A 22,778-nucleotide genomic window follows, 5' to 3' on the forward strand; every position below is an offset into this window, starting at 1 on the left:
GATAAGTCCGTCTTCCTTTCTTTGGGGTTGCTTTGCAATGTAGGCAGATGGTGGCAATACTGGAATAGCAACTTTCTCTGCAGGATTCTTTGAATTGAATCAGGCTTTCACCCAAAGGTACGTGCACACGTATCCACATTTGCAGAACAGCCAATAGGAACGCCCTCTCTCTCTGAAATGACCCGTGATTGGCCAAAGTGTCTCCTCATGGCCCAGATTTTCTAATGCCTGAAAACAGAGCAGGAGGTGCAGAGCTCTAGTGTTCTCTCAGACCAAGAACTACCATACACTCAAAGTTTATAATGGGATTTTTGCCCAGTGACACCTAAAATAAACTGCCTATCCCAGCTTTAACAACTAAATAAATAAACAAGAATGATTCAAATCAACAGAGGCAAATAGTTTTTCAATGTAACAAGAGTTTATTTCAACTGAAAATCTGAATTTAGTTCTACCAGGTTGGTGTGTTCAGTAGTTATTATTTCCTTCTTTAATGGCAACGATCTAAACAACCACAAACAAGTAAAAAAAAAAATTTAAAAAAAAAAAGTTGAAAAAGACAATAAAATCCACAATGTCTTGTGTCATTAAATATATTCATATATAATAACCATAATATATTAGTACGCATTGTAAAACAACATTGCAAAAAAAGTCTTGGCAATGGTGACAACTAAACAACATTTACAATTCATAGTATGAACACAAAGCAATGCTTTGACAGGTATGTGTGTAGCGTTTCATCAGGAAGCTTGTCAAACCATCGCTCAGGAGACGGATGTAGAATTTACAGCATGAGGCTACAGAGACTACAGAAGTGTGATTACAGATTACAATGTGCCAAAGGAAAAAACATTGACATGTAATGTTATGTTGTAGGATTAACAATGAGAGGCAAGAACATGTAAATATACTGTATGTGTGAGTATGTTGTCATCAGTAGAGCATCGTGATGGACTGACCACACAATCATTTGAGTGATTGTACATAAGAAAAAAAACCTCCATCAAACTTTTATTGTAAATACTGAGAAGTACTTCAGCAACAAGATCATCTGTTCTTTTTATCTTACAGTTGAACCCAGGTGATTTTGATTTCTCATGGTTTAAAAAGCCCTTCTAATTTGTCATCATCTAGGAGGCATTTCAGTCCATTCAGAAAATTCCTGGACAAATGAGTCGTTCTCTGAGATAGTGGAATCAGAAATTATTACCATTTAAAACAGAGGAAGTCCATTAGATTAAAACCATGTGTCTTGAACAGACCTCAAACCCCATTTCTACAGTTACTTGTGCTGTGGTACAGATTAAAAGGTGCAAAATGTGATTTTGTGAAACAAAACAAATACCAGCAACATCAAACACGTTGCTCAAAGTGTTTTGGGGTGGACTGAAAGGAGCTCCAGTTTATGATACATCAGACACACTGTGGGCTTTTACAAACCTGAGCTGTGTTTTTTACCACGCATTCCTTAGAGAAATCCAAACCCAACTGCATACAAATAAATGAGCAATGTGGTTTGAATCAAGCAGCGTCAAGTGATTGCAATTCACCCCTTTTCTCCCTGTGCAAGTGTTGAAGTGAAGAGAATTAACGTGACAGGTCTATGGGAGACTGTGGCTTCTGACTGGTCGCACAGTTAATGTACAGTCATGCATTGTGTTTGTTAAAGAGTGTGTGGACTGCAAAGGTATTTATCTGCAATCTCATAGTACTGTAGGAATTATTCTAGATGAAAACAAGCCAGTGTGAGGTGGATTTCAACAATGCATTTAAGCAATGGTTGAGCACTTTTTTCAAAGGGCAGTTTGCGCTTAGGTTTTCATTTTTCTGTGCTATGATTCATTGCAGCGCCACATGAGGTAAGGACATGATTTTCTTTTCATTATTCCCATCCTCATAGCTGTTTACAATCTGCATTGATTGAGTTTAATCGAATATTTTACTTAAACTCCTCATTCCAAATTAAAATACACCCAATTTTGTGTTCGCTGGCCGTCCACATTGCAGTACCTGTTTCTCTCTTTGTGTTGGTCATACACTTTTCTAAATATAACTTTTGACACATTGTATAAAATATTTTTCATGAGCTGCTGTGAAGGAATACATTTAAAATCATATAAAAATCTTGCACTTGTGACACACTATATGCACGTCTTTGTCAGTATCCTCTGAGAACATGCAGTACTTTCATCTGCACAACAATATTGTGACATTCACTCTGCACAATGACCTACCTTGGGTATCTTTCACAGCTCTAATCTTTTGTGGTAAGACAAGTAAATATTGTCACTAGAATATAGATGAAATGAATTGATAAAACAACAAAAAAACGACAATTATTTTGTAGCCACTTGCGAACCCATATTCATTATTATGTATTTCTGTTGTCGTACTATCCAAGAGCAACACCTGATTTTGTGGATATTTTTTTTAAAGTCTTTATATTGCAATTAAATGCGGCAGACCTCTGGCCCTTTCGTAAGTCCATTGTTAAACTCCTGCTGGAGTAGCAAAGTAAAAAAAAATCACAGTTACTGTAAGTACTGAAAGTGAAATCAGTGAATTTAAATGCAGTCCATCTTCCCGAAAAGGTATAACTTTAACATTAGTACCATAAGCAGCACCAGTTAGTGAACTGAACATTACAGTTTCAAATGAGATGCATTCACATGCAGGTTTGTACAAATACTGAACCACCTAAATTTAACCAGCCTGACAACTAAAATGTAGGACTACAGATTTCTCGAGTTGCAGTAACCTGAATTTATACAACAGGGGGGAAGGAATGGCAACTCATTGACACCTAAATGTATTACGCATTTCTGTGGCTTGCAAACAATAGTTTTTATGGCACGATTTTAAACAGAGGAAATGTTATTGCCTCAATCTGATCAGTGAAAACTTTTGATGAAATAAGCTCGCTTCTTAGCCAAGAATACAACAAGAAAACCATGCAGAGGCAAAATTGCAGTGGTAATTAAGTGGCTTTTTTTTCTGTCATTTTTGCACCAGCAGAAAATGTCCATAAAATTAAAACATAAAATATAATGATTTCATACTGAGATAAAGAAACACAAATAACTTTATATGCTGGTAATAGGTGCAAATTCGGCAAATCCACAAGAGAGACAAATCTCAAAGTAAAATAAACCATAAAACCAAATCTGCAAGGTGAGCTCCTTCAACAAAAGTTCACTAGAAAAACAAATCATCCTAAATAATTCTCTTCATGCTTCTACACAAAAAAGCAGCAACATAAACAGTCTCTTGTCTGTCCGTGGTCCTCTGTCTGCCTCTCTTTCACTTTTTTTAAATTTTTAATTTTTTTTTAAGTCACCTGCTCAGCTTTTCTCTTGAATACCTCCCCCTCTCCGGCATCCTCTCCATCTTTTTCCGCCTATGGCTTCTTGCACTTGCCTTTCTTCTCGCGCTGCTGGAACTTCCTGAGCCTGCGCGCCCACGTGTCCCTCCACTGGATAACCAGGCTGCCCTTGTCTGCCACCACTCCGCTCTGGCCGGGGGAGTCCTCGTCATTCCCCAGCAGCAGGTACTTCTTCCCAGGTTTGATTTTGGGACACTTGCAGGCCACGTCTTTGGCACGGACCCACAGGAACTGATCCCCGCGGCGGATGCGGCTCTCTCCCTGCTTGTAGACGGAGATGATGTTGACGGTGAACTTCCACCACTCACCGGCTTTGTCTGCCTTCAGGATGTGCACCTGGACAGCTGCAGGGGGACAGCAGAGATAAGCACTTATTGTGAGATTTCTTACATTTAGCTGTAAAGATTACTGCCTCAACAAGACTACATCCACACTAATATGCCGTTTTAAAATGAAAACAATCTCCATACACACCGAACAGTTTCAGAAATAATCTCTGTCCATACTAACACACCTGAAAAGGTATATCACATGACCACTCACATACAGTGAGCATGTGCTTGTCGGTGTAAACAGGAAGCAGATTGTCTACTCTTTGGTTAGTTGCTTAGTTGCAGAAAATACTATAGTGGAAAAACAGCAATAGCAAAAAGTAAGATTAGATATTTCTTTGCCCAACAGCGAGGTGGAACTGTTTCTGAGAGGTGTAAGGCTGTCAAGGTGGCAGTAAACATAGATAGGAAGTCATTGCAAAGCAAATACGATAAAACTGATAAGACCCAATCATGAAGTGAACATGGGTGTCTGCATCATTGTTTTCAAAAGTCTTTTTTCACGTGTCTAAACTAAAATGCAATCCTGGAATTTTCAAAATAAAATGCAGTCAGCAGGATTTTCAGAAATCTCTGTTTCAAGGGTCAGAATATGCTGGAGTAGTGTGGATGCTAGGTAGCAATAGTTAATGCGCTTTAAAATGACAATGTACTTGTGTGGAGAGTCTGCTAAAAGCCATGCGAGTGGCTCTGTGAAACTGTAATTAGGCACAGTGGTTCTTGAGCTAAATGCTAACATCAGCATGCTAACATGCTCACAATAACAATGCTAACATGCTGATGTTTACAAGATATAATAATTATCATCTTAGTTTAGTGTTTTAGCATGCTAACATTTGCTGATTAGCACAAAACAAAGTATCCCAAAGACCTTCCTAGTGTAGTGGCTAGAGCACTTGTCTTCCATGCAGAAGGTCCAGGGTTCGTATCCTGCTGGGGTCGACATCAGCAAAGGCAAGGCAAAAGATTCACTGAAGCAAACGACCTTACATTCCTCCAGGAGGCTTTAGGATAAGAGAGTAATTCCCAAATCTGAGCCAAGTACTAAACGAGGGCGTATCTCAAGCCCGTCGAAGACAGGAGGTTGCAGACGAAAGAGCAGATTCATTCAAAGTATAGCTGATGGTAATTTCAGTTTTGTGGACTGAAGTCATTCAAAGTCTACTTCTGGACACCATGGATAGCCTACCTGCACCGAATTCCATGGTAATCCATCAATTAGTTGTCAAAGTGTAGTCAGTGGATTGCTTAGTCAGTAGGACTAATCCTATGGGGTCCGTGAGGTCTGTAAAAAATTCAATGGCAATTCATCCAGTAGTTGTTGACATATTTCAGCCTGGACCAAAGTAGTGGACAGAACAACTGACAGAGCACCGCCATTCCTATGACAAACGTTTAAGAATACAGAGTTTGTCCAGTGGTTCATGCTGTGCATTTACCTTTGCATTTAAATAGTCTTTCCATGCCTTACCATAGTCTTTCACGCAAAAATACTCCTGACATTCTGAGCCAAATATTTCCCTTAAAACAATTTTTGTTCCACTGAATTTTCTCTGTCATTGAATATTTATTGAGATAATTAAATATGATACAGCTGGTCAACTAACCACCACTCTCCTGCATGAAGATATGCGGCCATTTTTATTATTTTAATGAGCACTTGCTCTTTGCTTCAATTTGCTGCATCAGCTTCTCATTGAAGAGTAACCACCGCATTCAAAGATCTCTGCCACGATGGAAGGAAAGCGTCTTTTTTCTTCCAAGCACACCGGCTCTTTTTCCAAATGTGGCCGTTATTCAGACATCAGAGACACTCTGTCCTCTACAACCACGAGCGTAGGGTTGGCAGCTAAAATCACACAGGAGAGAGGCTTGCAGTGGTGCAGTGAGCACCCAGGCTGTGGCAAAGAGGGATCATGTCACAGTATCGAGAGCTCTGACACCTTCTGAGAGGAAAGAGCCTCTTAAATTTAGGATTTCTTTGGTTGCATTGCATTAACGCAACAAAGAGTCTTACAGGGTCAGTTTGCTTCAAACTCAATTCTTGTCAGATGATCAACAGCTTCCGAAAGTCCCATCTGAGTTAGGCCAAATGTGTCCAACAATTTTTTAAACTTTCCAAAACTGACAGTCCAAAAAGCTTGACTACTTCACCATGAACGCTTTGAGAAGAGACTGCCCCAACTGTGTGTTTCATCATGTCTCCCTACTTGCAGGCTTTTTAACCAGCCCTCAAGTGTGACCATTTGGAACAGGTATAAACACTGCTACCTTTAGACATGTTCGGGCGACACTTTGCATAAGGTAGTTCTCCTCCCCTACTGCTATTTGCCTGCTAACGTTCTGCAAGGGCTACATCCTGGGTTTAGCACAGCTCAAGGCGATTGTGATTAGTTTAGAGAAATACAAACAACCCAGGGGTATTGTTTCCCATATACCAGAATGATAACTGGTGCTTCCTGACCTTTCTTTGGGAGTGACTAAGGGTTGTGGAGATAGCTCTGGCTACACGAGACTATGTTTGCATTAGAATCAAAATAGCCCAATTATTGTGTCCAAAGATTTGTTTGAACAATTCTTGTGAAATGCCAAGTTTTATCCGCGCAACTTATAGCATCACTGCACTGCATAGAGATTTGTCCCACAAAACACAAGTTGGTAGAGATGTCGATGCCAATCTGTGCATATTTTAATGGATCGACTAAAGTGAAGTTGATCAAAATTTGACCCTCCTAAGACTAAACTCTACTGTGTTATGTCCACCTCAGCTTGCTAGTGTGCTGTCCTTTACCACAGCCAGGATCTGTTGTGTAAGCATTTCAATGTAATATGTGAAGTGAATATTGGAGTGATGGGGGAAAAAATAATTCAGCCTTACCAGCGAGTGACTCTAAATTCAGGCACTGATGTTGGCATAATGCATGGATTTGCTAACCTACTACGCTATTGATTAGGTTAAAGTGCTCTCTGTTGTCTGTGCAGATACTATATATTTAATTGATTTAAGTGAATATAGGTATCAGACTGGATGCAATATTAGCAGATACCCAATATTACAGGACATGGGTCAGGATCTGGGCCAAAACAACTTGATTGGGACATCCCTACATGTTGAATACTATTCTAAAATTCAAGAGACTTTTACAGTGCTGAAATGATAAAACACAAAATATAGATGCTGTTATTAAAATTAATATAATAAAATTTGATGATTTTCTCTCATTTTTGACTGGTCATGAAATACACTGCACAAAATTAAAACAGCAGAAATGCTTTAGTTAACATCCAGCTTGTTGCGGGTAACGACACTGGTTCATTCATCAACACTGTTGTCATCAAACAGGTATCAGCTGCTGATACCACTGACAAATCCACTAAAGAGCTGCTAGTGAAATGAGAAATAATAGAAGCGAGAAGATCACAGAAAGACCTTGGTCGACCTTGGTGAACCTGGCACCCATGTCCTGTAAATCCAAATAAACTACAGTCCTGTGGTATAAATACTGTTCCTATCCTCAGTGGAAAAGGCTGGCCCATGTGCCAGCTATGAAGTGAACCCCTATGTGCATTATGTCCATTACTACTGACGGAGCAGTGTGATTTGTAATGTGATTAGGAAGCAGGGTAGGGCTATTAGAGACGTTAGCTGGAAAGACGCTCAGTGATATCACATGATGGATCAACCGGTATGGACCTCAGAGAGAAGGAAAGAGAGGGCTGCCTCTCATGGATCCTAACCTAGCATGTATCAATATGTATTATATTGACCAGATCTCTATTAACTTCCATTATACCTCTACTGTACTTATGGGACAGCTTTTGAAATGTTTTACAGGGGTCACTGGCTTCACCGTCAGTGTCGAGCTAATGGAGCTGAACATTACGGCAGTATTAAGAGATATATCCTGTTGGATCACCGCCTTGGGAGTCACACTCTATGAATGGTGAAGAGCTTAAACTGTCTCTAAAACTTCCTGACTTGGGAAACTGGGAACACATCTGTTTCTAAATTACACTTTTACTGTAGTTTCCAATATTTTTGATACTTTTTGTGGCATTCAGGGTCAGTACAAAATCTGCTGAAGCTTCCTGCAGGGGACTACTTTCAAAAGTAGTCTCAAAATGTGTTTTTTTTTTCCCTTTTGTCTTTTAACAATGACTATCATATCTTGAATATTTTGTGTGCACTTTTCTGTATGCTTTCTTTGTATTTTGTAAAGCACTGTCTGTATATATCGAAACTCATTATCTGGATGCTGAGTCATGCGCCTCGAATACGCACCTTTGCTATACCTAGGCTCCTATGTAAGATCTGCCTTGCCTTACCCTTACGATTACAGTATAAATGTGGGTTTCTTGGAATGATATCTTCAAGGTTCTTCAACATAAGAATGTGGGAGTCTACTGGGTTATAAAACATTAATATAGGTTTATGTTATGGCCACCAGTTCGAATTATTTCAACATTTTTGTCTGGGAAATTATCTTTTCCGTCAGTTTGTCTGATTGGACGGATCAAACTACTACACTACCCATGAGCGTTTTCAGCTGCAGTTTAGTAGTTTTTCCAGTTGTCTTGTACCCATTCGCATCCAGTAACACCACCAGCAGTGCACATCACATAATTTACAGCTGTGTGATTGGATTTTTTTTCTCCAAAAGCACCGTGAGAGTCATTCTTAATTGCTCACCTATTGTACTTACTTCTGGAGCATGTGCACCCAAAAGACCTAAACTCTGATTTCATCTACAAATCCTATTGTCTTACTTCTGCAAGTGTTTGTAGATCGTTTTCACCCTACTTGTACTGTTTGTCCCTGAGGCCCTTGGTCAATAGAGACTCAGTGGCTGATCTTGTGTGACCTGATGCTGACCTTGGCACCACCTTGCACCTACCAGCTGCCACCAGGCACTGTTCTCTCTGTTAGTGTTTAGCAAGCAATCACTGTACACTGCCTAGAGAAGTTATACCCAGGATTTCACATCAGACATCTCCAACCCCTCCCTAACACGCCGCTCCCTCCTGTGATTCTTTATGTGCGTCTGTATGTCAACCGCAGAAGCTTGTAGCATCGTTTCTCTACGCAGCATGGAGCCCCGCTCCCCTGCTGATCTTTTCAAAATAGTCCAAAGCTATTACTCTCTCAACTTATCCTGTAGATTTACATTGTGTTTGACTTTCTCGATCTGCTCCGTTGAGCTTGTGTGTGGTATATACTGTATGGGGATCTTGGTCTGGTCTGTTACGAATCTTGAATATGCTGCTGCAAGTTGAGGGTGGATATGACAAGAAGCTTAATGGTTCACATGCACATCCCCAGCTCAAAGCCCCTCCCCGGTGAAGGCCAGGTGAGGAGAAAGATGATGTAGCGCTTAAAAATAATGGTGGACAGATTGATTAAATAAAAAAATACCTTTATAAAACTACAAAGATTCAATGGGACAAACATAGGGATCAGTCAGCATGTGTTTTAAATTGTATTTATTTAAAGAGCACGACTAATTATCTGTTGCTGTCTGTTGTGTACAAATATAATTGTGTGTGGAACTAATCAACTATGCACTATTTTTAACAAGACAATGAAATCTTCCCTGTTGTGTTTGAATTAAATTCCTTGTCTCTTGTCTCATCTACACTTAAGTGAACTGGTGCAAAAGAGGAACTTCTAATTGTCTGTTTCTTGGTGTTATCGCAACCATCAGTACCAGCAGATCCCCTACACACACACACACACACACACACACACAGCACGAATCAGTTGAGAAGCTCTCCTGGCTCCGCTCTGAGGAGATGTAAATACATGATAGGACCAAGAAACATGACGAGTGATGGCTTCTCCAGCAGGACATCCTGATGTCTCTTTTACCTCTACACCTCTCTACCCTCGAATGGATGCAGCTTTCTATTATCATCCAGGTGTAAATGTCCTGCTGATAAAATCACTGTTTGTTATCTATAAGTGTAGACTTAAACTAAAAATTGAACCTGATATTGAAATGTTAACAAAGCTGCTTTTTGGCCAAACCAAAGAAAAGCAAACAGCTGTGTAGCTGACACATTCATGCATGAAGAAACACATATTTCAAGAGGCAAGGCTCTTCTCACGACATCATCGGCAAGGTAGGCAATGGTGGAAGAGGAGGTGTCAATAAGCTGACCCCCTAACTCCTCCAAATCCCTGCAGAACAAAGCCCTGGCCTGTCCGTCAAGCTGCTGAGGTATGCCGCAGGATGCCGCTGCTTGGTTGACCGGTTCAGCAGGCTGACTTCAATCAGAGGAGGGGACAGAGGGAGGGGAAGAGGGGAGAGGTCATATGTCTTATCCACACCTTGAATGGCGTGGCGGACGGACGGTCACAGGAATGTAGCGAGACTTGCATCGATTGTGGGGGAAGTGAGCTGCCTTAATGAGGATCTCTGAGAGAGCACCCACTGTCCGTCACACTGTCTTTGCTTTATCCGCCCGGGTCTTAAATGCCTACTCAGAGACGACCCTCCCCACACACCTCTGCCTAATTCTTCATCCTGCCCTTTCTCTCCTTTCTGTTTGTCTGCTTCTCTCTTCTTCCTTGAAGATCTGCTGTCTTCTGTTTGATCCTTTGTCTCTGTCCTCAGAAAGCTGGAGTAAGCCATCAGTAAAATGGCTCCTTTGTAAACTATAGCAGCTCCCCAGCAACGTGCTGGACTGGGATGTATGGCATGGGAAGCATTCTGGGCCCAGAACTTGGCGCAAAAGGAGTAAACATATCTGTTGCACAGTGATTCTACAGCTCCCAAACAGTTAGACAAACACTATTTGTTCCTGCAGAGTTAGAAACTTGTTTTTTATCCAAAGCCAAGTCAGTGAGAAAGGAAACTGTGTTTCTTCCATCAGACCACATGTTTTTAAGCTTTCCCGTAGAACTGAAATCCAAGTCATTAAATGATCCGTGTGTTGTCTGTTGACTCACCGTAATCTTTCTTGCAGTACTTCTTCATGTTGATCTTCAGTTTGCCTTTAGATGCTTTGCAATAAGAGTCACAGTCTGCAGAGATATGAAAGGAGAAAATACACATTATTTTATTTAGTAATGGGCGAATTAACTTGTTATAAATTCATTGGTGGGGGGAGCTAAAAACTTTCCTTAGCATTATTATCTCACATTAAACAATATCCATAACATAAGAAAAGTTGATCTACAATGCTGTGTAAAGTAAAAAGCCATAGCATCATGGCTAATTTTGTTTTACATTAATTTTTATAAAAGTCTGTAAAACATTTACCAGAATTTTACGGTCTAAATTTTGGTAAAAGCATAATTGGAAAATAAAAATGAACTGTTTATTACAAACTAAGACACTGGATTAAACACCCACTTTAAAAATTATATTTAATAATTTATCATACATACTCAATTGCACAAATAATCAATAATAGTTATAATAATAATAATAATAATGATAGTAATAATAATAAACGATAAGAAAACAAACAAAAAATCATGCAAATATCCCCTTTAATATGACAGACAAGGTTTAATGTTTTAGAAACAAATCATTTTTAATGTGCAAAAATGGTGGTATAATGTATACACACTATAGATGAGCTGGGAGTTTGATTGGCGCTGCTGTTAAAATAAAAAAAAACATGATGAACTTAATAATTTCCACGAGAATGAGGTGCACAAAATAATTTTCTCTGTTGGGCCTACAATCACGCGTATAGCAGATTCTCACACATTTAAATTTTTTTGCTTTACACCACCACCTTTTGTTTTATGTCTTTCTCTCTATTTGCAAGTAACAGAGTGCAAAAGGCAAATGTCTTTTTTGGCATTTGACTTTTTTTTCTCTTTTTCCACTAAAACGGCTTCTCTGGCCCCAAAATGCACAATAGGACAGGAATAAAACAAAAGGTGGTGCTAAAGCAGCTGTGTAAAACACCTTCAGAAAACAACAATGGCAGCACCTCTGGCAATAGCTCTTTTGTCTGACTGGTTGACACACATCTGTCTGATTTGATGCTGCTATGGTGCCATTGCTGGAAAAAATTAGAGTGCACGTGTTTCGGTTGCAGTGGAGGCACTTTAACCTTCTAACCACGTCTTCTCATACATGTGTGATGGTGAGGGGTCTCGGAATGGAGCTGATGGTACCGGCAGCAGTTCAGCAGAAATACAAATCACTGAAACCCACTCGCTGCCTGTCAGACTGTGGGAATGAGTCAAGCCTGTGCGGACCACCCCCCACCCACTTCAATCCCCCCCAGTCTCACCTCGTTTGTCACCTCAGCCCCCAACCTCCCGAAAAAATAACCCGGGGATCACTTCAAGGCCCCACCGAGGACCATGTCAAGCTTTTGCATTTATTGCAGTGTGGACGGGCAGGAGGGGGAGAGCGTAGAGGGCTGGCAGCTATTTGAGGGAGTAGAAGGTGGGGGGCGTGAAGGGGGTCAATGCCACACAAAGGGAGGTCAGGAAGGGAAAATTAGCCATCCATGAAGCACTAGGCAGAAGACCCTTTTTTTGTCGGGAGGTGGGGGGCGTCCACTCTGGAGGCATGAACAAATAAATACCTCACGCAGGCAGAGGGGTCACCCAAATTGCCTCACGGCTCACACACACATATCTGCATGTGAGGTAGCTGTGTAAGTGTGTACTTAAAGTTGATTTTAAGCTTGATTTTTCATATGGATAACAACCTCACAACAGAACATTTTATATTTGCACAAACTGTAAGTAAGCTGTTATTTTATTAAGATGCATTGAGATTAGAATCAACACTGATCCTTGTCCGAATAAATCCATGAGGATATGTATATGCCATCAGTTTTATGATAGATTACCAGGAGGTGAAGAAGGCAACATTATATCCCTCCCTCCACTGTGCTGGCCCCAGCAATCCAGAGAGTCCATATAGGTTCAGTGATTGCCCCATGCTATGCTGTCATGCTGCCAGCCACATACTGTATAGTGCGGGCCAGAATAACGTGACGTAAAGCCATTTCATAAAAAAAAAAGAACTTGTTTTCCCTTCTTTTCTGCTCCTTTAGTGCTCCTCCAACTGGCATAAATTGGATCCAGAGTACTGATTTGGTTTACACTTCAGTGCTGCAAGTTATAATGACTATAGTAAAAGAAAGGAGGGGAGGAAGAGATGGATGGACAGCGAGTAGTAGCAGAGGAGAGTGATGGGGTGGTGGAAGAAGGATTGGAGCTTTCAGGCAGCCTGAATATGAACAAACTTCATTGTTGTGAGCAGATCTTTGCTCCATGCCTTTACTCCCCTTTATACTCTGTTTGAATGAGGTTGCCTGGGGAACACCACGACAAGAAAAAATGCAGGGAAGGAGGCGGGAGAATGGATACTGGTAGAGAGCGAAGGGGTGGAGAGGTTGACAAAAAAAAGAAGACAGGAGTGAAGTTTATCAGGGGGGTGGGAAGAAGAAGGAGGAGAAGAGGAGGGTCGGGATTTTGAGTAAAATCCCCAAATCAGCAAAAAAGTGTTTGCCTCACAAGCTGGAGCTGGTAGTAAATACAGAGAGTAACAAAAATAGGCAAAGTAAATGAAACAGAGGAGTCTATATGAGCTGCACCTGATTACCATGTAAATGATGGAGGGGGGAGCTGTGGAAAGGAAGCTTTGTTTTCTCATAACCCCCCTTGATGCCATCATGATACTTCCCTTTGATAGCCTTTCGTTCCCCATTAGTGTACCCCTGAGACACCGCTCCGGGCCCCGCTGAGAGCACCCCGAGATCCCCATTTAGGGCCAGGCAGTCCCCTACCGTGAGGACAAATGTTCCCTTTGTGCGCGCGTTACAAGCAGGGGAAGTGGGAGCAGTCCTGTAGCACTGAGCTAAAATGTGCTTTGGGTGTTCTGAGTAGATGTAGTTACTACAGCGCTTTGTTTCCTGCCTTTCAGAGCACTGAGAAGTGCGTAACTGAGAGGTGGACCTCTGCCCCTTCTATCAAAGTGCTGTACAACCCTGTAGGCTAATCGTTTTCATTTGGGATGCTTCTTACTAAAGCTGCTTCAAGACAGAATACAGTACTGTAGAGTTCTATGTGACAGAGCCAGAGCTTTACAGCGCCAATAGGTGGAAGCAAAGCTAGGCCTCAGTAGCCAGTGTAAGGTAGTACAGTAGTGCACAGTAAATCATGCCCCAAATATAAAAATGCTGGTGGACAATGCTTCTTAAAATTATTGTTTAAAATCAAACACGTCTGTAAAATCTAGAAGATGATGCCACATTGATCCAACTTATCAAACCAGAAGAAAAAAATGAGTTTATCATGAGATTTCAACAAAAGTAATGAACAGGAAGAAGAAAGAAAAGACACATTTCTGCAAGATAAATCGAGTAAACAATATTTCACATGATTAAAGTCAACTACACAGCAGGACTGGTGTGCAAACAGTTCAACATTCAGCCCAGAAATCTGCACACACTGCAGAGTCTATAACCAAGCTGTGTTTTGTCCTTTAGTCAAGAAGAACTTAACAAAAAGGTCTGCAACACCCAGGTTCAATTCTTTCTACGAGATAATCATTTTTACAAGAAGGGATGTCAGGGTCCCTGCTTCCTAAAGTCAAATCAGACCCACTTTAGCACTGCATGAAAGGCAGGAGCGTTTATGGGTCCGGCACAGCACATTGCAAATTGGTAGTTGTAGGTTTTCTACCTCTTAAGCATAAGCGAATAACACCGCCTTTTTATTCCCCATGTTTTCTCTGGTCATGTAACACCAATTGCAAAAATATTTGCATCTTGAATGAAAAGACCATCCTCCAGCAGTGTGAAATTCTTCTTTAAGGCCTTTACACACCAGGAGCATGAACGAAAAATGACATGATTGTCCTGTGACGTCCCCTCCACACAGTGTGATTGGTTGATGCTTTTATTCGGGCTGTGTTAAGCAAAGCACAACAGCCTTTCTGTAGTAGTATGGCTGAATACAAATATGTATTATGTTGTCCTGTTTAGCAGCTCTCACAGTTTCCACACAGATAAAATCAAATGCACCCAGGCAAGTGAAACACGATCTCAAATGGTCTCTTGAGTCAAAGCCAGGTGTGAACAGCCAGTCTATATCAACTAGATCTAGACACACTCTGGATGTGTCTAGATACAAGATACAGCACTCAGTGTGAACATGACCACAGAGGCATGGCGGCATCAGAGGTACCAGAGCAGCGAGACAAGGAGGTGTAAATGACGGCCCAGGAGGAGGGCTTTCTCCCTCAACCAGACTGATTGAGAAACAAATTGCGGCAAATAAAGCATGTAATTAGATTATGGAGCCCAGTGTGCTGCCCTGCACTGTTCTCCTCCGCTCACACAAGAGCCGTGAGCTTGGATCCTGTCCAGCAAAGATGGAGAGAGAAAGGAGGAAAGAAAGAGAAGGAGTCCCCCACTTCTTTTTCTCATTGTTTCATCAGCGAGCAAAAGATGGTTTGTTTTCAGGCAGACAACAGCCAGCAAAGAGGCTGTTTGAGTTCTTGACCTGATTTGAGATTTCACTTTTCGGGTGGCATGCAATCAGTTCTGATGAGCTGTGTCGTTCCTCTGTTACTGTAACTGATGAGTTTCAGATGAGTCAGCAGGGATTCCTGTTGGTCATCACCCAAAGCATGGACGCAGAGAGGGGAAATAACCCTGCCAAGGTTTTCATGTCATTATAAAACAGTTTCGGCACCAAAAAGTAAATAGCGTGCAAAAGTTTGATATTGATAATGAGAATTTGATACTGTGCTGTTCTATTTTTGGCCCCGCTTACTGCAGAATGTCTCTCACCATTATTTCTTCTACAATTAAGTGGCGTAATAAGATCCCACGTTGTTATGAGTGTGAAATACGGTGGAGTCGACGAGTGCTGAACAGGGTGTGTGAGGCAAGACTCATGTCCAAAAAATCTGAGGAGGGGTCCGCCGCAGACTCTGATCACTTCCAGCCTCGCCTCGGAAACACATATGAGAGCGAATCTCTTACGAGCCTCATCATCGTCAATCCAATTCTCCTCCTCCTCATCATCATCATTAGTTACTTTCACATCTTGTATCCCGACAGGCCCGGGGCGACCATCGCAGGTCATCAGCGGTTAATCTCCTCCACATTTCGTTGCTGCGCAGACGTCTCTGTCACGACCCGTGGGAGTGGCGACTCACACCATCCGTGACCTACCAGCACAATGTGTGTTTTGTCTGGGCCACACCATCGGAGGTATTCTCCATGCATTCCAGCCCTCCGTGTGGTCGAGAGGGGGCGAGCCCTGCTGCAGGAGACAAATTAATATCCACTCCATTTTCCCTCACGCTCTCCATTCACCCTCCCCCCCCAAAAATACCACCCCCCCTTCGTTCAGCTGAGGCGCAACAAGGCACCTGCCTCACAGCTGTCAGCCCAACACCCCCCGTATCACACACACTTGTGGACACTTTTACATATATAAATATATTATTTCAGAATTAATTTTCTACATTCTTAAAGATATATTATGTAACGTTGCTGCATAAAAATGTCTTTAACAACTAGAATAATGTAAAATATTTTGTTGAGTTGTGGACTTAGATTGCCCAAAATGTTTCCAATATATCCAACCCAGAGATATCTGTAATTTTAATCAAGGACTGGTCCATGTCATTTCCTTGCCATGACCAGTCGGTGACGTCACATCCCCTTTGCACATGCATCAGCGCTGTCGTTGTCTGCCAGAAGTTGTCATAAATGGACTTTTTATCAAGTTTAAGGCACATTTTTACAATATACTTTTTAGATCTTGGTCATTTTTAACTATATGTTTTAATTGGATAAAGGATTTTGGTCATTCGATGTCTGGATCTTAAGTTATCAGAGAAACAAGCTGAGCAAACATTAGCGGCAGCTCAGCTCAAGGTCCAGATTATTATTTATCTTATTTTTTTAACTCAAAACTGAGGAGACCTCTGCAAATAATTTGGCTCCCGGTAGCAATCTACTTAACATATGGATCTTACAATCAGAGAAAAAAGATAAGCACATATTAGCAGGAGCTGGGCAAGTGGCCCCTACTTGAGGAGCCGCACAGTGTAGGAGAAACACTGACTTTTAACGTGAAACTGCCTTATTCAATGTTTTTCCCGTTTTAATTACCAGGTCCATTTGTCTGATAGGAGAAGACCTCTGCGGACAGTTCCGCTCCCAGTAAAACCCTCCTGCTTGACGAACATTGAAAGAATCCTAACCGGGAGAAACTGACTGCAATGATGTCATTGCTCCAGTTTTTCTTATTGTTTCGACTGAAAGACCCTGGCGGCAGAAAATGAAATACTGTTCATTTAATCTATCGTAAAGTGTCTTCTCTCAATTTACTTCTTGTGGTTTTCGAATTTCCCTCTCTATGATAATAATAATAATAATAATAATAATAATAAAAAAGTAATAATAATAATAATAAGTAGAATAAGAATTTAGCCATTTAATCAAGGTATATTAACAATCTTTACTGTGGTGCAGGCATTATAAGTGGGTTGGAAAAAAACTGTTCGATGCTCTGATAAAATCCCTGCATCTGTTTGCAATCCCATATTAGGTGATATCATAGCTGTTTGAATACCAGGCTGAGCAAGAGGCGCATTTGCTCTGCAACCTTCTGAGCAGGCTCCGAGGGTAATGTATGCATCCTCTGGGCCTCAAGCCTGAGAGGGTGGTCCAGGGGGACCCTCGGCTACTCATGATTCTGACATGGCCGACGCGAGACGTCCATCAAGGTGCACCACCTTGCACTCTGCTTGATTTTAAACTCTGTGGGTTGAACAGCCTTGTGCCCATTATACATATGAGAGAGAATTCCCAGAACTCTGCCGTGATTAGATTATCTTTATAGCTACATGGTCCGAGTCATTACACAGTCTCCTCCAGGTTGTGTTTACATTAGTTCAATGACACGGTTTAATCAATGGGATTATAAGATTTTTAGCCTTAAAGCAGGTCGTAGCCACAGGGAAGATTTCACATGATAACAGTGAAATGGAGGGAGAGGTTCAGGGGTCAGTTTTCATACGAAAAACCACAAATATTCAAAACACTCTTAGTGTTGACGTACTAAAACAGATAAGCAGTAACTGATCAACTTTGCATTTATTCAAGTTGATAAAGTAATACAGGCCCTCTCACTTATCCAGTAATTCCTGAATGAGGTGAGGAAAATTTCCTACACCCCAAAAGCGGACAGATTCCTGACAAGGGGGCCCAGAGAAACTCCAGATATTCTAGCTCGGCACCACCCACCGTGTTATGTGAAGACAAAGCGTGAAACAGAGGGAGACGAAGGAGGTGGAGGAGAGCGAAAAGAGACTGAAAGAGAAAAGAAAAGAGGTGGAGGAGGACTGGGGACCGGCAGTATCCTGACGGCGCTGTCAATCGAAGCTGTCCAGGGAACGTCAGGGACCTCGGAGGGCCCAACAACAGCTGCAAGAGCCTCTTACGCACACATACACACACACACACATATAATATACCTTGGGCCTCCTGCAACTTCATGGGTGAGACAGAGCAAACATGCCGCAAGCCAAATGACTCAAGTTTTTCCACCACAAGGCCAAAAAACAGGGTAGGTTTATGTTTATGAAGCACAAGATGCAAGTTTTTGTTCTTCACACTTGTAGATTTTACACCGCTTTGCATACTGAATTACCAACTTAATAAATCTCTTACAGTTTCAAGTTTACTCATATCCAAGGAGGTCGGTGTCGTCGCAACATTGGGGGAGGGGGCACATATGAAACGGGAGGTTTGTGGGTCCTCCAACAGAATTTTGATTTTGAGCATGAGCAATTTTGTGGTGAATTTTTATGCACTAACTGCCTCCTTTTCTAACAACTTCTGACATATAACCAGAAATTCAGCCAATTAAGTTGCTCACAGTCCAGAAACTTTAGGCGATCATTATACTGCATTAATCACGTCAAGCAAATCAGAACTGAGGTGGCATGGAAAAAAATCTCCTACACTGATATATTAAAAAAAAAGAACAACAATAAATAAACAACTGATAATAGTGATATTTTCCATTACTGAACCCATTCTGGCATGTAATTGTCATATAGGTTTTAGGTTATGTCATCTATCTCTTGTATCTGTTGTACCACAACTTATCCTAATGTCATATCTCGTCCCTATAAATAGGAGAATAAAACTCAACATTATGGTATAATTTCAAACACAAATCATATGGTGAACAAACAAAATAGGTATTGTTGAACTACAGTGCTGCGTTGAATTACAACATCAGTCCTACTCTGACTTCACTGCATCAGACTGAGAAAGAGCAAGTTTGGAGAGATGAAAAATCATCGAATCAAACAAACTGCCAGGCCCCCGAGCTGTACGCTAGACCAACACCCCACTGTGCCGCAGTTAGACTGATTAATTGTGAAAGTGCGAGAGATTAAAGGAGGCACATCCCAGGGAAGCTGCTAATGGTTTTAATATTCATGAAGCCTTAATAAGGAGGGGGGAACGCAAGAGGGATCCAATTTATCCAGCAGTCTGTTTTTTTTTTACATTTGTGGAAAAATATTGTGCTGTTGAAAATCCATTTAAACTGCCCATACTTGCACAATATCCTCCACATGTTTTCCTTAAGGCCAGATGTGCTCATATGGATGTGTAGCAGCGTACAGATAAACATAAGAACAAATAAAATAAATGTTTGACACTGTAATGTACTCACCTGAAGGCTCCTCTGTACTGCTGGACGGGGTTGTAGGAGGTGCGACTGGAATCTCTACTCTCAGAGAAAACATGACACAGACACAAAGAGAGATCATTATTTTGTGTATCCATGCATACATGTCTTTTTTTTGTCTTTATGCGCATGCATGTTTGTGCAGTGTGTAAATGTGCACATTTGATGAAGGCAAAACAATGCAAAGAAATGAAAATATATCAGTGTGAAGGCCATGAGTTGCACAGAGCTCTGTGATTTTTTCGACAGACAAGCTTTTTGAGTAAATGTGTTATTGTTGTGGTCGATAGTGGGCTGCAAATTTGCTAAACACCCCCTGACGCCAAGGGTTGTCGTCCATTCTCTAATCTGGTGGTCAAAGTGTGAAATGTGTATATAAATTAGACTTTTGTGAAGTCCAGACAGAAAGTTATTCTCCTCCAACTCCCTTTTATTGAATATTTATTATTTCTTGTGCTTTCCAACTTCCTCAATAGATTTTTTCCCTTCAGCCGCTGTCCAAGCTCCTTATCCACAAATTTCATGTTTAACCACAACTTTCTTTCTGCATTTTACAAACCAATCAAATGTTAGATGTTCACATTAAAATATAGTTAATAATCATAGTTGCCAACCTCGAGACCATAAACATAATGATGGATTTTGGAAAGCAGGGGGAAGAAAAATATGAGTTACAGAGACTTTGTTTCCTGCATTCTCGTGACTTTTAAAGACTGAAAATAAAATAATTACTAAACTACATGAGCATTTTTTATGTTAAATACATTTACTTTGGGTTTAGTTTTTGGTTTATTCCCCTGGTACGCCAACAGAGTACCAGGAGGAGGGAGGCCAGGCTGTAGGCTTGGCCTGCACCGGGGACCCACAGCCAGCTGTCTTCCTTGGCTCCTAGGTCCTGGATGCCCAAGTGAGGCGGAATGGGAGGCTCGTGGTCTTAGCACAACTGGGTAAGGAGGGCAAGCCAGGGCCTCACAACCCCTGAGCCACCCTTGAACACCTGCTAGAGCGTCCAGTTGGACTTACACATGGTGGTCAGAAGGGAGATAAGGTGCTGATTTTCAGCCCCAGAGGGTCGGAGGAGGGGGCGAGTTAGATAGATAGTATTTTGACCCTGGTAGGAAACCAGGAGAGGGCAATGAAAAACGGGAGTTATCTGGGAAAATCGGGAGGGTTGGCAAGTATGTGAATAATAGGGGCACCCTGGTGGTCTAGGGGTTATGGCACCTTGTTGCGGACCTTTGTTGCATGTCACTCCCTGTCTCTCTGCCCCCTCACTTTGTTTCATGTCTCTACTCTTGTCTCTCTAATAAAGGCATAAATTGACCATTATTAATAAATCATTTAAACAACTGTGAGAATGTCAGTGAAGATTCTCAGTCATCCAGGTCATGGTAATCGTACGTGCTATATCGTAGGCAACTGGACTTGCTTGCGTTTCTTGAAGACATTTCGTCTCTTATCCAAGAAGCTTCTTCAGTTCTACATGACTGGTACGAAGTTGCAGGCTTTAAACCCTGTGTGGGTGGGAACCCTTGCAGAATCGTAGGGGTCACATGTGAGCTCTTACTTTCAGAGTCTGCAACTGTAACTGCAACTTCGTACCAGTCGTGTAGAACTGAAGAAGCTTCTTGGATGAGAGGCGAAACATCTTCAAGAGAAGCAAGCAAGTCCAGTTGCCTACAATATAGCACTTACAACTGTGAGAATGTTTCATCGTCTGTCGGCTGCTGCTTTATCATGCCACCGCCTTAATGAGGTCTAATCACCTTTTGATTCATAACAAATATTGTCAGCCTTCTTTAATTAATCTTTCAATATTGGATTGTTAATTCTCTGTTTCATCTCCTCCCCTGTACCCTGCTACATCAGAGCTGTACGATTGTCCAAAGACTTGATTCTCTCAGCCCTCCTTCACACTCTTGTAATCACAAGTGGGTAGGAAGTTGACACTCAGAGAAACCATGCATGAAGAACGGCCGTCTTATCTCCAAAGGAGCAGGATGGCAACAGCAGATATAAAACACATATAATGCTGTTTTGTTATTGTGGGCAGGAGGGACAGAAGAGGCTCATCAAAAAGTCTGTACAGAGCAGCAGGGTGGGGGGAGAATACAAGGACAAAACCGCAGAGATGTATCAAAGACACATGCAAAGAAAGAGGTGCACAACAGTGGTGGTTTGAGCAGAGGTGAGGACTTTGTGTGTGTGAGGGGAGAAAGAAAGAATCAAGTCTTTTGATCAGGTTAATTTTCCTCAGCTGGGATCGAGCAAACCTGATTCCTACTCTCTGAATGTATACAACATTTATGTCACCATAAATCAGAGCCTGTGGAATGATGTACACGGCTGTTTGTTGCCTTGTGGACATAATGGGGCCTGCTCCCATGACGAATTGGTCTATATAATGACAAGAAAAACAATTGCTGCCAAAACAATGGTGCCTGAAGCCCATAGGTCCCTTTGTCCATGTTGTTGTTGATCAGCAATCTTCTATATAGTATTCAGCTCCAACGCGTGCCAGTTCAAATAATGAGTCTGTTTCTCATAATTGACTTGTGTAGATTTATGGCTGACAGCGCTGGAAGGTGTACACCGAGTCAAAGATATAATATAACTCCATATTAAAATGAATCTTGGCAAGCGCTGTGGTGGAGTCTAACAAGGGGGCTGTTAAAGATTAAACTAGATTACATGGCGATCATCAGAGAGGGACTTTATTTCCATTCCACACTGCGTGTTTGACACATCAGTTCTCACTTGACATTCCCAGGAATCAAAGATATCTGATAAGTTGATTTAATTTATTCCTTGATTGGACCTCAGCCATGCATATCCATGTGGAGATTTATCCCTCATAAGCATTTAATTCCCAGTATCTAATTACAATGGCGAGAGCACCAATTAAAATGTGTTTTCAGAGTGAGACAAAAGAGCCAAGAAATACCCACAAATTGTCATTTGCTATGGGGCTATAATTCCATGCAGCTTTAAGGCTTAACCCTCAGGCGATGCTTTCGTTTTTCCATCATTTTAACTGCAACACAAGGGCGTATTTTAGCTAATAAATGATCACTGGATGGTGAGAACAAGATTGATTTTGTAATTCAACCCAAAGCTTCCTGCACTTTTATCTAAGACACTTTGGGGCTTGGAGATGCTTGTGTTAACAGCTCTGGGTCAAATTTATGGAGACCAGCAAGCCAAGACCATAACCTTGAGGTTCAGTTTTAATGGTGTGTTTATTTAAGCTAGCAGATTTACTGGTCAGAAAACCCACAGTCGGACACTAAGCACTTGTCTGAAGAAAAGACGGCTTAAGCATTGTAGGAGTGTCTGCTCACAGTGTGTGTTTGTA

The 22,778-nt window shown here is 41.5% G+C and overlaps 1 protein-coding gene across 1 annotated transcript in view; it reads right to left on the bottom strand.

The window, feature by feature from the left end:
- Positions 1-399: 399 nt before the first annotated feature.
- Positions 400-22,778, bottom strand: part of ntn1a (netrin 1a) — a 77,420-nt gene continuing 55,041 nt past the window's right edge. The window contains exons 5-7 of the mRNA XM_033624928.2: positions 19,409-19,462; positions 10,667-10,741; positions 400-3,729 (exon numbers count right to left, since the gene is read on the bottom strand). Coding sequence (XP_033480819.1) covers positions 3,401-3,729; positions 10,667-10,741; positions 19,409-19,462 — 458 coding nt within the window. The 3' untranslated portion in view covers positions 400-3,400. The remainder of the gene's footprint in view (positions 3,730-10,666; positions 10,742-19,408; positions 19,463-22,778) is intronic.

This window comes from Epinephelus lanceolatus, chromosome 3 (assembly GCF_041903045.1).
Source record: "Epinephelus lanceolatus isolate andai-2023 chromosome 3, ASM4190304v1, whole genome shotgun sequence".
NCBI lineage: Eukaryota > Metazoa > Chordata > Actinopteri > Perciformes > Serranidae > Epinephelus > Epinephelus lanceolatus.